Consider the following 14238-nt stretch of genomic DNA (forward strand, 5'->3'; position numbering starts at 1 on the left):
TTAAAAAATGCTTTACTACGTGTGAACACGTTCATACTGAGCCATGGAAAGCTTTCAGACACTCATCTCAAGCACAATATTTCTGTTTTACGGTCGTCACTGTGTCAGATTATGACTAAATTAATGTTGTGGACCAGAAACATGTTAGGCTACTTATTATGGAGCCAGATCAGTTTAAAAAATAATACATTTATGAAATAAAATTCATACACGATTCATAAAAACACAATTTATAAATACACAAATCTAATTTGTAAATTCAAAACACAATTCATAAATACACAAAATACAATTTAAAAATACACAACACATTTCGTAAATTTAAAACACGATTCATAAATACACAAAACATAATTTGTAAATACAAAAAACACAATTCGTAAATACACAAAACACTATTCGTTAATTTAAATCATGATTAGACAATACAGAAGACGCAATATGTAAATTCAAAACACAATTTGTAAATACACAAAACACAATTCGTGAATTCAAAATACAATTTATAAATACACAAAGCACAATTCGTAAATACATAACAGATTTCGTAAATTCAAAACACAATTTATAAATACAAAAGACACAATTTGTAAATACACAAAACCTAATTTATAAATACACAAAACACAATTTCTAAATACACGAAACACAATTTGTAAATACACAAAACACAATTCGTAAATTCAAAACAAAATTCGTAAACACACAAAACACAATTCGTAAATTCAAAACACAATATGTAAATATACAAAACACAATTCTTAAATACACAAAACACAATTCTTAAATTCAAAACACAATTCGTAAATACACAACACAATTCGTAAAATCAAAACACGATTCGTAAATGCACAAAACAATTCGTAAGTTAAAACTAAGATAGAGTAAGAGGAAGATAAATGTTTTATTTGATTAGAAAAAATGTGCATAATGTACTATAGAAACACTTTTACTGAACAAATTCTAGTATGCGCATTAAAAAATTCATGTGATTTTGTCATAAGAGATCATAACAATTTGGGCCAAACTCAATTTCAGCAAATCTTTCAAAAACTGACTGAGACATGTCAGATACTCATTCATTCATTTTCTTTACGGCTTAGTTCCTTTATTATGTCAGATATACAATTAATCAAATATAACGCCATAAAATTACGTGCTGAGCACATTGTTAAACATCGGAAATTATGTTTTGGTTATTCTAAAATGTCGTAACTATTTCAGTATTAGTGTATTAGATGATTAAGTACCTTCAGAATCAAGAGCGTCTGTGCTCCGCGTTTCACTCCTTCAACGCCACCACACGTTCATTGCGTAGCCGTATTGTCTTTGAGCTGCATTTAATTTATTAAACAAGAAAAAGACTCACACAGCTTCCCGTATTTCAGCAAGCAAAATTTTTACTTCTGATATTTGTCACCAGTTAATCAGGAAGTGACGATTTTGTTCTCTTTGACTCGTTGGATGGAAACGCTGCATTATTCGCATGTCTTTTTTATGCGATATTCCAGTTTTGCGGATAAATTTAATTTGCATCTTTGGATGGAAACATAACTACTGGCTTTTATAATAAATATTTTTTACTATGGAAGTCAATTGATGCCAACAAATCACATTATTGAGAGTTAATGATATGGTCATTTTCATTTTTGCGTAAACTATCGCTTTAACACGCTGGTGCATTCATGAGTGACACGGTGACTCTCTCAATCTCAAAGTAGCATGTATTTGTCTTCATTTGGCTCCAGCATAGATGGTAGATGGAATTAATGCGGGTGGAAAAGGGAGCAGCCAATAGATGGATCTGGAACAGTTTGATTTCATCTTGAAAAGCCATTGTAGGTCTGTTCAAAGCAACAGCCCTCCCTATAAAAGCTCCATCTGTGGGTTAGATGCGGGGAGAGTGACAGCTGCTCTGCGGCTCTGCGTCCTCACACAGCCACGATCCGCAGGTCACTTTACGGCCTCCCCTATAACACAGGCACGAGGTTACCAAAATGCCACATGTTAAAGTCAAGACAGCACCAGCGTTTTTACTGGCTCTGTAAAAGCATGACACACATCATTCCCCGATGAACCGCAGGTGAGGACATGCTCAGGACAAGTCGCAGAAAAAAGAAAAAAAACTGCAATTACTATTTCCAAAAATCCACCCTGACCACAGCATGACGGACAGCTGAACATCCATGTCTTGCCCCTTGGCTACCATTGCGTTGTGGCTACAAAAGTCAAGGCCACACACATAATGCGAGCTTTGGATTTGTCTGAAAAAATAAATTTGGTTTTCTTCCAAAATGATTTCATTTTCCTATCTGTTCTCATTTTCATGGTAGATCAGTCAGAAAAAAAAGTGCTCGTCATGTCAATGTTTACATCCCACAGCCACCAAATGAAAGAGTAGAGAGGAGAAGTGTTTAGAGTTAGTTGTTTTTTTTAAAGAAAACTTTTCTTTTTTCAGGAGATCAGTAGAAAAAACAGTGAACAGTTCTGTCTTTTATAAAGTGGCACTGGATGCCAGTTCCTCTGCAACTTGAACAAGCTCCTCATAGAAGATCACACAAGTTACAAAGACTGTAAAAATTCTCATGCCATTTACCCGGGCTTTACTTGTTCCAAACCTGTTCGTTTGTCTGAGTTTGTTTCGCCCTGTTGAACCCAAAAGAAGATATTTTGAAGAATGTTGAAAATGTGTAACCATCGATATCTATTACGAACTCTAATGTTGCATGACTCCACACAGCAAGTCAGACCCGTAACAATAAATAATATTAAATTAAAATTATTAGAACTTCTCTAAATTAATGAGCCCGGAGTCTCATCTCCCGGAAAAACACCAACCAAGATGAATGTCCAAGAAAATATTAATGTGACCAGAAATTTAATGTCAGTGCAGTTTCTGATCATCTCTCTCTCTCTTTGTCTCTCTCTTGGCCTCTCACTCACACTGAACAGACAACATGGAAGGTAATTCTTCATCCTTTTCAGCACGCTGTCAAGTAACAGTGACCCAGCTCTAATTTGCCAGTATTTCTGTCTTTGTTTACATCATGGGTAAAAAACAGTAACATTGCAAATTACCCCTTTCTGTCAGCACTTCATGATTAAGGGTTGCCTTGACTTGGTCTTACATTTATCATTATTTGATTGGAGTGCACTTATTTTTTCCCTCTGCCCTGCTTTCACTCTGTGACCAGCGGATGTGGACTATGGAGCTATAAGTGGCATACATATAGGTAAGGGTTTATTTATTTGTCTGAGTAACTGTAACCTTCCATGGTACAGTGTTCTGTTATAAAAGTATGTCCGTGGGGTCTTACTATTTTTTTTATGAAGTACCTACTGAGGGAATATTTTCAGGCACTACAGAATATCAAATTAAGTTGAACATTACTAAATGGCTAAATTCAGCCTATATAAATAGTTTGCAACCACATACCTTAATTTTTTTTAGTAAATCCAGTGAATCATTTGTTTTGTTCTCATGGCAATTCGTAACTTTTTGATTTAGTGGCTAATTCGTATGAATTCATACAATCTAATTTGTGCAATTTAGTACGATTTGCTCATCCCCCAATGACGGTGTGGGTTAGGGGTGGGGTTAGGTGCCACGCCTCCTTTTTTAAATCGTACAATTTTGTACGACTGAACTCGGTACGAATTAGCCACTAAACTTTTTTCTCGTGAGATCAGGCTGGATCTCTGGGTCTTGCAGCAGCACTTTTAGCTAAGCTTAGCTTAGCATAGGTCATTGAATCGGATTAGACCATAAGCATCTTGCTCAAAAATATAAAAGTTTTGATCATGTTACTAATAATATTACACATCATTGTTATCTAGTTAGCTAGGGACTGTTTTCTAGCACTGCGTAATATCGTTGCACTTGCTTATAAAATGAGCCTATTTCCAAAAATAATGTTTGTCTGTTTTTTAAAGATACTTATCTAACATTGTTATCTGACTATGATAACAACGATAATATTAAAAAATACCATTTACTGACCAGTTTTGATGTATTGTGCATCCCTAGCTTAAACACAGACAATGTGATCGACTAAATCACATTTTATCCGGAGTCTCTGTGCTTGGCCTGATCTCTACAGTGCTGATGAACAAGACAGTTGTTAGCGATATCTCATCGTGTTTCATTTACTTTCGCATCATGCTCCCACATCATTATGAGGATGATGTTTATTCAAGGTGAGGATCATTAGTTTTCGATTTCGCCTGATCTGGTTTGAGCATTCATGCTAATGGGAGAGGCTTTGATGGCTCCAGACAGAGTGTTTTGCACTGGACCATTAGAGATAAAGCCCATCTGTGGACCTAAACATGCGGCTACTGGATGAATCTAGCAGAGACGCGCCTCATTTTCAGCTCTTTTGGCAACCTTGACCCCACTACAAACGCCAACATGTCCACGTCTAATCTCCAGGACACACAATGGCCAAACTAGCATCAGGGGTCGCTCATGCTTAAGACATTACAATGAGACCATACTTTGCCAGCTCCAGATTTATCACAGCGCTGTTGCAGCAAGTATGTGATGGAAAATTGGATGCAATTGCATGAGCTCTGGTAGCACTAGATGCTTTTTGAGCAACTGTCAACATTCTTCAATAAATCTATTCAGCAAAGCCTCCTGGATGTGGTGGAACGGGAGTTTCGCATCATGAATGTGCAGTCGACAAATCTGCAGCAACTGCATGATGCTATCATGTCAACATGGAGCAAAATCTCTGAGGAATATTTCAAGTACCTTGCTGAATCTAGGATTAAGGTAGTTCTAAAGGCAAAAGGGGGTCCAACCAGGTACTAGTATGGTGTACCTAATAAAGTGGCCAGTGAGTGTATATATTTTTGAGTGCATTCTTGAAACCCCAGAAAGCATGCTTACTTATCCAGATCCTCAGGATGTTTTCGGTGAGCGTTAGTAGGAACATGGCAGCCTTTGTTGAACAGATAATGGGTTAAGCATGCCGTCTGGTCGTGTATGATGTATGTGATGCATTTTATGAACCGTTTACTCCAGATAATGTGTTGATGAGGTTAAGTGCAGCGTGCGGTTTTTGAAGAGGCATAATAACAAAGCATTCCCCGTCATATTAGTGACCTGTCTGTCTAGATTTTACAGTATGCGATGTGGTGTCTGAACTGGCTCGCACGTTAAATCGCTGTTGATGATTTAATGGCTCATCAGAGCGGCTCTGTGTCTCGCTCCATGCATTAGTCTGGACATGCAGAGGGTTTTCAGTGTTTCGGGGTATCTCTCATTCTTCCTTAAAGGCGTAGTTCACTCTAAAATAGGCATTCTGTCATCATTTACTGTACGTTTTGGATTAAGATTTCCCTTGTAAATCCACACTGTAAAACATATCCATTAATAAAAAGTGCAGTATGTTAGTTTGACACCCAGTGGTTGAACTAGGTATTACACAACTGGTTTAAAACACACACAAGAACAGGTTGCCAGATTGACAACACCAACAAAGGCTGATTTAAGTCATGTTCTATATAAAAGCAGTGGCATGCGATAGAAGGAATATTTGTCATATTAAATGGAGGTTTTGTCCTAAAAACACCTTGAATTTATATTTTAGATATGGCTTTTATTGCTGAATAAAAGAAACCTGACAATGATCACCTCAGGTACACCTTGTGTGCTTTATTCAGTGTTAAATGCTAATAATGTGAGTTTGAGTGCCAGGCCTGTAGCCTGGGGGGTTCAGAAGACCCACCCCCAACTGACAAAGGTCCAGACTTCGTCCCATATATGAGCTCATTTGTCCTATTTTGACTGCAAGGCCATCATAAATCATGAAAATAATGCATCGAAAAAGGCTTCAAGACCAAACGGAATCATTTGCTGGCTGTTGCTTCAGTGGGACTATAATCTAATGTAAGAGAAGTCTTCTTTCACTACTGTATTGTTTTTTAAACAGAGAAAACATTTTACAGGTGTTACACCTGGCTCAGGGATGTAACATAATAAGGGAGATGACAAGGAGAAGTATAATCAAAAAGAAGATTTATTACACATTATATTATCAGTATGTTCAATCAATGTGAAATGCAAATGTATGGATGCGGTAAATGTTGTCAGTGATAGTGTATAAATGCGAAACAAAGCATAATGCCCAAATAGGAGCGCGGCTCTGGCCAACTGCCAAGTGAATGGACAGCGGCCCCGACAAACTCCCTGCCGGGGTTTAAATAAGGGCGTCGACCAGCATCAGGTGCGCTGAAGGCACGCCCCAATCTAGGATCAAAATCAAACACACAGAAACAAAACGCAGTCCTAACATATTCCTATTATGTCATATTATATAATATGTCCTAACATATTTCATTCTTGGACCTTATTACTAAAATAAAAATGAGCAATAAAAAGGTGTGAAGCACCAGAAGCGGACCATATTAAATTAATTTGAATACATTTTGTCTGTTGTTGATATCCAGGAATTTTCAAATTTACTTTTTTTTAACCAAAGAGGCTTGAAAAATTCTGAACAATTCATTATTATAGTATTATTATTATTACTATTATTATTATTATTATTATTATCACTATTACTTTTATTATTATTTTTTATTAATTTTATTGTCGGCTTAGTCCCTTAATTAATCCGGGGTTGCCACAGCAGAATGAACCGCCAACTTATCCAGCAAGTTTTTACACAACGGATGCCCATCCAGCTGCAACCCATCTCTGGGAAACATCCACACACACATTCACACACGCACTCATACACTACGGACAATTTAGTCTACCCAATTCACCTGTACCACATGTCTTTGGACTGTGGGGGAAACCGGAGCACCCGGAGGAAACCCACGCGAAGGCAGGGAGAACATGCAAACTCCACACAGAAATGCCAACTGAGCCGAGGATCGAACCAGCGACCTTCTTGCTGTGAGGCGACAGAACTACATACTGCGCCACTGCTTCACCATTATTATTATTATTATTATTATTATTATTATGTTTTAAATATTATTTTTTTTATTGAAATTGCCAAATATTTTAATCTTGTTTTAATTTTTTATTGCAATTTTTAGGAAATAGTTTTAGTACATCAAAAAGTGTGGTTATGATGACATCCGACGAGCTAATCCAGCATTAAAAAGTCACTAAAATGTGAAATTAAAATCTCATAGTTAAATAGAAACTGAGGCGTATAACTGCAAAAAGGTCCACTTTTGAGAGAAAAAAACCCCATCCCTTTCACCAGGCTGACTAAGGGCCTGTAGTAGGCCTACATCACAACTTTCTAGTGTCTAATAACAGGCTACCATCATGGCTTGGTTTTCTTATAAACAGAATCTAGCGCACGTGCAAGATTGAATTTGGATCAGTGCCAGCTGGCCGATACCCGATCCAGCAAAAATATGCGGTATCAAACCAATATCCGATCCAAGTATCAGGATCTGTGCATCCCTAGTTATAAATGACATTATTTTGTTTTTATTGTAATAACTTCATTATTAGGCGAGGCAGTGGCGCAGTAGGTAGTGCTGTCGCCTTACAGCAAGAAGGTAGCTGGGTTGCTGGTTCGAACCTCTGCTCAGTAGGCGTTTCTGTGTGGAGTTTGCATGTTCTCCCTGCCTTCGCGTGGGTTTCCTCTGGGTGCTCCGGTTTCCCCCACAGCCCAAAGACATGCGGTACAGGTGAATTGGGTAGGCTAAATTGTCCGTAGTGTATGATTGTGTGAGTGAATGTTTCCCAGAGATGGGTTGCGACTGGAAGGGCATCCGCTGCGTAAAAAAAACCTGCTGGATAAGTTGGCGGTTCATTCCGCTGTGGCCACCCCGGTTTGATAAAGGGACTAAGCTGACAAGAAAATGAATGAATGAATGAACTTCATTATTAAATGTTACAAAAACTGTATTATTTAATATAAAGCAATGTTTACTAGTCTTTTTTTTTTTTTAATTATTAAGTAAACTAGGAAATTACCCATGGCAACTCAATCAAGATTGGTTTTTGGCCCTTTATAAGAAAATGTTTGGACACCTCTGCTTTAAAGCTATGAACTGTACTACTTCTTCCACCAGTAGCCCTTAAATCGCATATGTATAGTTATTAGGTTTGCAATTACTCCACAAATCGCATGTGTGGAGCCTGGACAACCATGATGCCTACTTGACATGTCCTGCAATGTGCCTGGTGCTGCTGAATCAGTAGAATGTTCAGCCCTGAGAAGATCCTCCATGTTACAGACTCTGGAAAACAACATGACCGCCAGGATTACCATGATCCCGAGTCAATCCTAACAAAAGCGCTTCCAAAAACTCAAACATCTCTGCAACTTATAATAAGACACAGGCTGTTCTGCCCACTAAGTGTAATTTCACAGATGTCAGACCTAGGAGATGCCCATATCATTTCAGTAAGTTAGGGCTCGCCGTGCCCACAACACGGCTTCCGCGAGACCGCATACATGTGGTGAAAGCCCAGCTTCAGCGTAGGCCATGAATTAAGGAACATTAACCTTCTGGAGTGGTGACTCCTACACGGTGTTATTTTCTGAAAACTGCTCCTGCGGCCATGTTTCTGTCATTTTTCTGAGTCAGGTTCCAAGCTTTGTAATCTCTAGATAAAGTCAGCCTCTGTCAGCACCACTGTTATGATCGGCAGGTCTGATCCAGGCTGCCAGCCTCTCTAGATGGAAACAAGCAGTAATGTTCATTAGTTGTAGCCGAGGTCTGTGTACAGAGATGAGCATGAGGCTGATGGAATATCTCTGGTATATTGACCTTATTTTTCATGAACCTGCAAGAGTTTCATTGGAATCTTTTGGGCTTGAGACTTTCAGTCTAATTCTCTTCCACTGATTTTTAAAGGGGTTTCAATCTGTCTGTATGTCACTGCTATGCAATGTTAGTGATGTGTGACATTTATAATGGGAGTTAATGGGATCAATGTATTTCAATGGTCCGGCTGCTCCCCATGTTAAAGCATAGACTGTAAAAGATATGGACGTAGTATCAGTGGCGTCACCCATAGGTTTCTGAACAATGCAAAAGAAGCTACAAGGAGGCGTGGCCAACCGTCACTATTTTGTTCGCATGTCATTGTACCGACTGTGGGATATCAAACAAGGGCTAAGAGGCAGAGCGTGAGTGCAGCTACAAGCACTTGCTAGCATTTTGCTTAGAGAGGCTTTTCTTTGGGAGAAACACTTAATACTTCATTATCTGTGACTCATTTGTATTCTGACCACATGTGCTTGGTTGTTTATTATATCAATGAAGTGTTTAGTCTTTTAAAAACCAATTAAGTGCACACAGCATGCCATATCATCTGATAATTGCTGGAAATAATGCCTAAAGGCATTTGACTGTGTAAAGCCACATAAAACAACACAAAAATACGATGTCTTTTATCATATTTGCCCCCATAGGCGTTCTGGTCTAAAAAGGAAGGCGTTCTGAGGCGCATTGCTGACGCGTTGCTATTTTGAGAAACTATAATAGATTTTTCAATTGACCAGAACAAAGCCGGTCTATTGTCCAGCACGCTAGTTGTGCGCCTCGCTTACACTCTGCCTAATACACACAAGATGTAGAGCAATATGCAAATATCTTTACGTATGAAAAAGAATAAAATATTAAGGATATATAAAGGAAATAATGAGGATATATAGGATATAAATATAAAAGATTAAAATATTACAAAACATTATTTTCTAGCCTACATAAATATAAAAACCATACTTTCATGCCTTCTTCATCTCAGGGGGCTTTTTCAGTTATTCGTGACAATTTGCTTTTGTATAATGTTATTATTATTACCAGTATTATTTATTATATCCATATTTATATTTTTTTTTATTAAAAACAAGCTTAGATTTGTCCACCTGTCAGGTTTTAGACCATAAGGGGCACAGCATGTGTTTTACGATATAACTCAGTTTGTTTGAGCACACTTCGTTATTATTGTTCATTTATTCATTTGCTGGAAATTAGAAATTTGAAATAGATTATTAAATTAGCTGAATTTAGAAATAGTTTTAAAGCAAATCTTTGCGCTTAAAAAACTAAATTAATTATTTATAGGCTAACTGATGTCTGTGCGTACAAGGTTTCCCTATCCACGAGAGCGAAAGTGAAAGTAGATTATGAGAGGCCTTATCTCTCATTCTTGCGCGGCAGATGCTCTAACTATTTTCTTGCTAGTGAGATGCTCAGTTTTTCCACTTACAAAGTCCTCATGTAAATAGCAAATGCACCATGGAGCGACCAACTGGCTCTTAAAGGGAATGGGAGATGAGACTCGGTTGGTTTATTCTCAAAACACACCTATAAATCATAAAATAAGCTCAACCCTTATAGACCATGCGCCACGGCGCAAAGTGGATTTTTCCGTCTTTATATTAGCAAAAGTGGATTCTGACATGCCCTGAAAGCGTTTGCGCCCTGCGCTTTACACTTTGCGCATAGATCGTCAAAATAGAGCCCTTGGAGTTTCTAGAACCAGCCCCCAAAGGCGAGTCTATGAATTGCAGTTTTAGTTTCTTCTGTATTTGTTTAAAGAGGGAGAACAGGAGGTTGTGTTTATGGGTGCCTATGATGAAAGTCATCTTTTGTAAGCTGTTTTGGCAGAACTATGTGTAGGTATAGTGTGTCCACAGTCATATTGGGGAGATGTGAAGACAATAAGTCTCTTTTTTTAAATTTCCTGACGTTAAAATAGGATCGAAATCCCTCACATTTTAAGGCCCACATGACATAGGAGTGCAGTTTCCCCACCCACCGACCCTGTCACATTTGTCGTGCAATAACAGTGCAAAGCTAAATGTGTGTGTGCGCGCACATGAGCGAACTTTATAACAACATTCCACATCAAATTTCCACTAATAAAGTTTTTACTGTATTAAGGGAGATCTGCTTCATTCTCTGTGCTGTTTATCTACGTGAAGCCTCTGGCTCTGACACACATGTGGGAACGGTGTGAGGGGAGAACCAGCTTTAAAGGCACAGGCAACAAAAACAGCTACAATGCCATAACAGCTCAAATTTCGCAGATTCGCTGTTTATGACATGGTGCATTATGCTGTTGGAAGTAGCCATCAGAAGATGAGTACACTGTGTGGTCATAAAGGGATGGAAAAGTGTGCCAAGAAAATCTCCCCCACACCATTACACCACCACCAGCAGCCTGAACCGTTGATACAAGGCAGGATGGATCCATGCTTTCATATTGTTGATTCCAAATTCTGACCCGACCATCCAAATGTTGCAGCAGAAATCGACACTCATCAGACCACGCAATGTTTCTCCAATCTTCCATTGTCTAATTTTGGTGAGCCTGTGCAAATTTTAGCCTCAGTTTCCTGTGCTTAGCTGACAGGAGTGGCACCCGGTGTGGTCTTCTGCTGCTGTAGCCCATCTGCCTCAAGGTTGGACATGTTGTGTGTTCAGAGATGCTCTTCTGCAGACCTTGGTTGTAACGAGTGCTTATTTAAGTTACTGTTGCCTTTCTATCAGCTGGAACCAGTCTGGCCATTCTCCTCTGACCTCTGGCATCAACAAGGCATTTGCACCCACAGAACTGCCGCTCACTGGATATTTTCTCTTTTTCTGACCATTCTCTGTAAATCCTAGAGATGGTTGTGCGTGAATATCCCAGTAGATATTCAAATACTCAGAACAGCCCGTCTGGCACCAACAACCACTTTCAAAGTCACTTAAATCCCCTTTCTTCCCCATTCTGATGCTCGGTTTGAACTGCAGCAGATCGTCTTGACCATGTCTACATGCCTAAATTCGTTGAGTTGCTGCCATGTGATTGGCTAAATAGAAATTTATGTTAACGAGCAGTTGGACAGGTGTACCTAATAAAGTGGTGAGTGTACGCTACCAGATTGAGGTAAAAGTTTCTTTGAGATTTAAATATTTAGTCAATTGTGTTAAGTGATGAGCTTCATACGAGATCTGGCAATTTGACAAACATGGACAAAATGTGACAAAACTAGATTGGGCCATACAAAGTACTGGCTTGAAATAACAAAATGGGACGGTGGCGGGAGATGGGTGTGAAATATGGGAGACTCCCGTGAAAAACAGGAGTGTTGACAGTCAAAAAGTACCCGAGACAGAAAAAACTACCATCAAGAGATTCTTATCTAGTAGGAGTCCAGCAGGCCACAGATAAAATCCATCTTCAGGCCTTGGTTTAATTATCTCTGTCAAACCTTCCTCGCTTCTTTTGGATTTATTTAACCAGGAGCAGTTTGGCCTTCAGACTGGATTTTACTCTGCATGTGGGACAATAAATGTCTGGAAACATTTAAGGGATTCAGCAAGATTAATATTGGTGGGACTTATCAAACACGCGTTTGTAAAGGGGGAAACTGCAGCAGACAGTGTGAGATACGCTCTACATCTGTTAATCAAGGCCACTGTGTAAAGGAATAAATGAACATCAACAACTGTTCAGTGCCTTATAATGCATTTATGATTGTGTTATCACTAATACAGTAGCTACCATTTGAATTGGACAATTGTTATATGGCCACTTTTCATTTCACAACCTGGTAGCATACATTACAGTGATTACATAGCATACAGTTGAAGTCAGAATTATCAGCCCTGTTTATTTTTTCCCTCAGTTTCAGTTTAACCGAGAGCAGATTTTTTTTAACACATTTGTAAACATAATAGTTTTAATAACTCATTTCTAATAACTGATTTATTTTGTCTTTGCCATGATGACAGTAAATAATATTTGACTAGATATTTTTCAAGACTCTTCTATACAGCTTAAAGTGACATTTAAAGGCTTAACTTGGTTAATTAGGTTAACTAGGCAGGTTAGGGTAATTAGAAAAGTTATTGTATAACAGTGGTTTGTTCTGTAGACTATCGAAAAAATATATAGCTTAAAGTGGCTAATAATATTGACCTTAAAATGTTTTTTAAAAAATTAAGAACTGCTTTTATTCTAGGCGAAATAAAACAAATAAGGCTTTCTCCAGAAGAAAAAAACTGTTGAAATGTCCTTGCTCTGTTAAACATCATTTGGAAAATATTTAAAAAAGAAAAAAATCTAATGGGGGCTAATAATTCTGACTTCAACTGTGTATCTGTTTCTAAATTATGATAGTTATCCTCAAATTATTTTGGCTGCTTGTTAAAACTACTTATTTGAAATGAGTTGAAAGAACGTAATTGTTTGAGGGTTTTTTGAGACAACATAATAGTTTTATTTCAACCCAAGCTCATTCTGAAAACGTAGCCCCGCGGACATTTCTGGAGACCACGATTTACAAGGCTGGAGGTATGTATGGCTGCATTTCATTTTTTCAAGCGAACGCTACGGGGTGGTGTAATGGCGCTCCTCTTCCCGCTCACCAGCTGACAGCTCATCTCTGTGTGGAGGGCTTTCCCCCTGCAACCAGTTTGTCTGGTTAGCTCGTTGTGTATATCAACAGAGCGGAGACCCAGAGGGGAGCCGACGGCGACGACCGCATTCGAGTCCGGGAAAGAGCGGTTCCAGAAATCAGGTTAGAAAAAAACAGAATCCAAAAAATAAAGCGAACGAGTTCATAATAGGGCGAGAATATGGTGAAATCTGAAAAGGCGGTCAAAATCAGACGAGGGCTTTTCTTTTTCTGGACGGCTTTTGTAAATCCGGCCAGGCGCGCGAGCGGGTCAATCTGTAAAGATGGTTGGGTTTAGGGAAGAAGGAGGAGGGTGGGTCGGCTGATTGGCCGTTCGCCCATTTAGTCATTCAGTCAGTCGGACAGTCGCTCGACAGCTTGACAACTTTACGCAAGAACAGTGCGGGCGCAAACGCCGCGAGAGCCATTCGAGATAAAAAAGCACGCACAGTGGACTCAAGAAAACAAAAACTGCACAAATACGTATCTCCTGGGACGTATTTTGCAGTCTCCAGAAACGTCCACGGCACTACGTTTCCAGAATGAGACTGGGTTGGATATATCAAGAATTCAATTCTACAGCACCTTTAAAATCTGTAACAATCAGAATCTACACTCTGGTCTTCACCCAAAAAGGGAAAGAGTAGAAGACCATCTCCATTTAGCCTACAGTGCAGGTAATGCTGTCTGATTAGGTCAACCTTCAGGCTTTCATCAATGTGCTTTGGGACGTTCTTAACAAAGTACCTTATCTTTCCTAAGTACTTTGTCCACAAAGCTATTAGAGATATGGAATTGTATCCAAGTTCGGAACAATGTGCTTCACATTTCCACAATTTCACATTTCTCATATCTT

General features: G+C 38.8%; 1 protein-coding gene across 2 annotated transcripts in view; it reads left to right on the plus strand.

Annotated features, from left to right (window-relative positions):
- The window catches only part of mpp7b (MAGUK p55 scaffold protein 7b), a 179062-nt gene that overhangs the window by 29149 nt on the left and 135675 nt on the right, over positions 1–14238 (plus strand). The window contains exon 12 of one of the 2 annotated variants that reach the window (XM_087240356.1): positions 3195–3233. The exons of the other annotated variant lie outside the window; for it this stretch is intronic. Within the exon in view, the coding sequence (XP_087096482.1) occupies positions 3195–3233 (39 nt within the window). The remainder of the gene's footprint in view (positions 1–3194; positions 3234–14238) is intronic. 2 annotated transcript variants of the gene reach the window in all.

The sequence above is a fragment of the Danio rerio genome, chromosome 2, assembly GCF_052040795.2.
Source record: "Danio rerio strain M-AB ecotype USA chromosome 2, GRCz13ab, whole genome shotgun sequence".
NCBI lineage: Eukaryota > Metazoa > Chordata > Actinopteri > Cypriniformes > Danionidae > Danio > Danio rerio.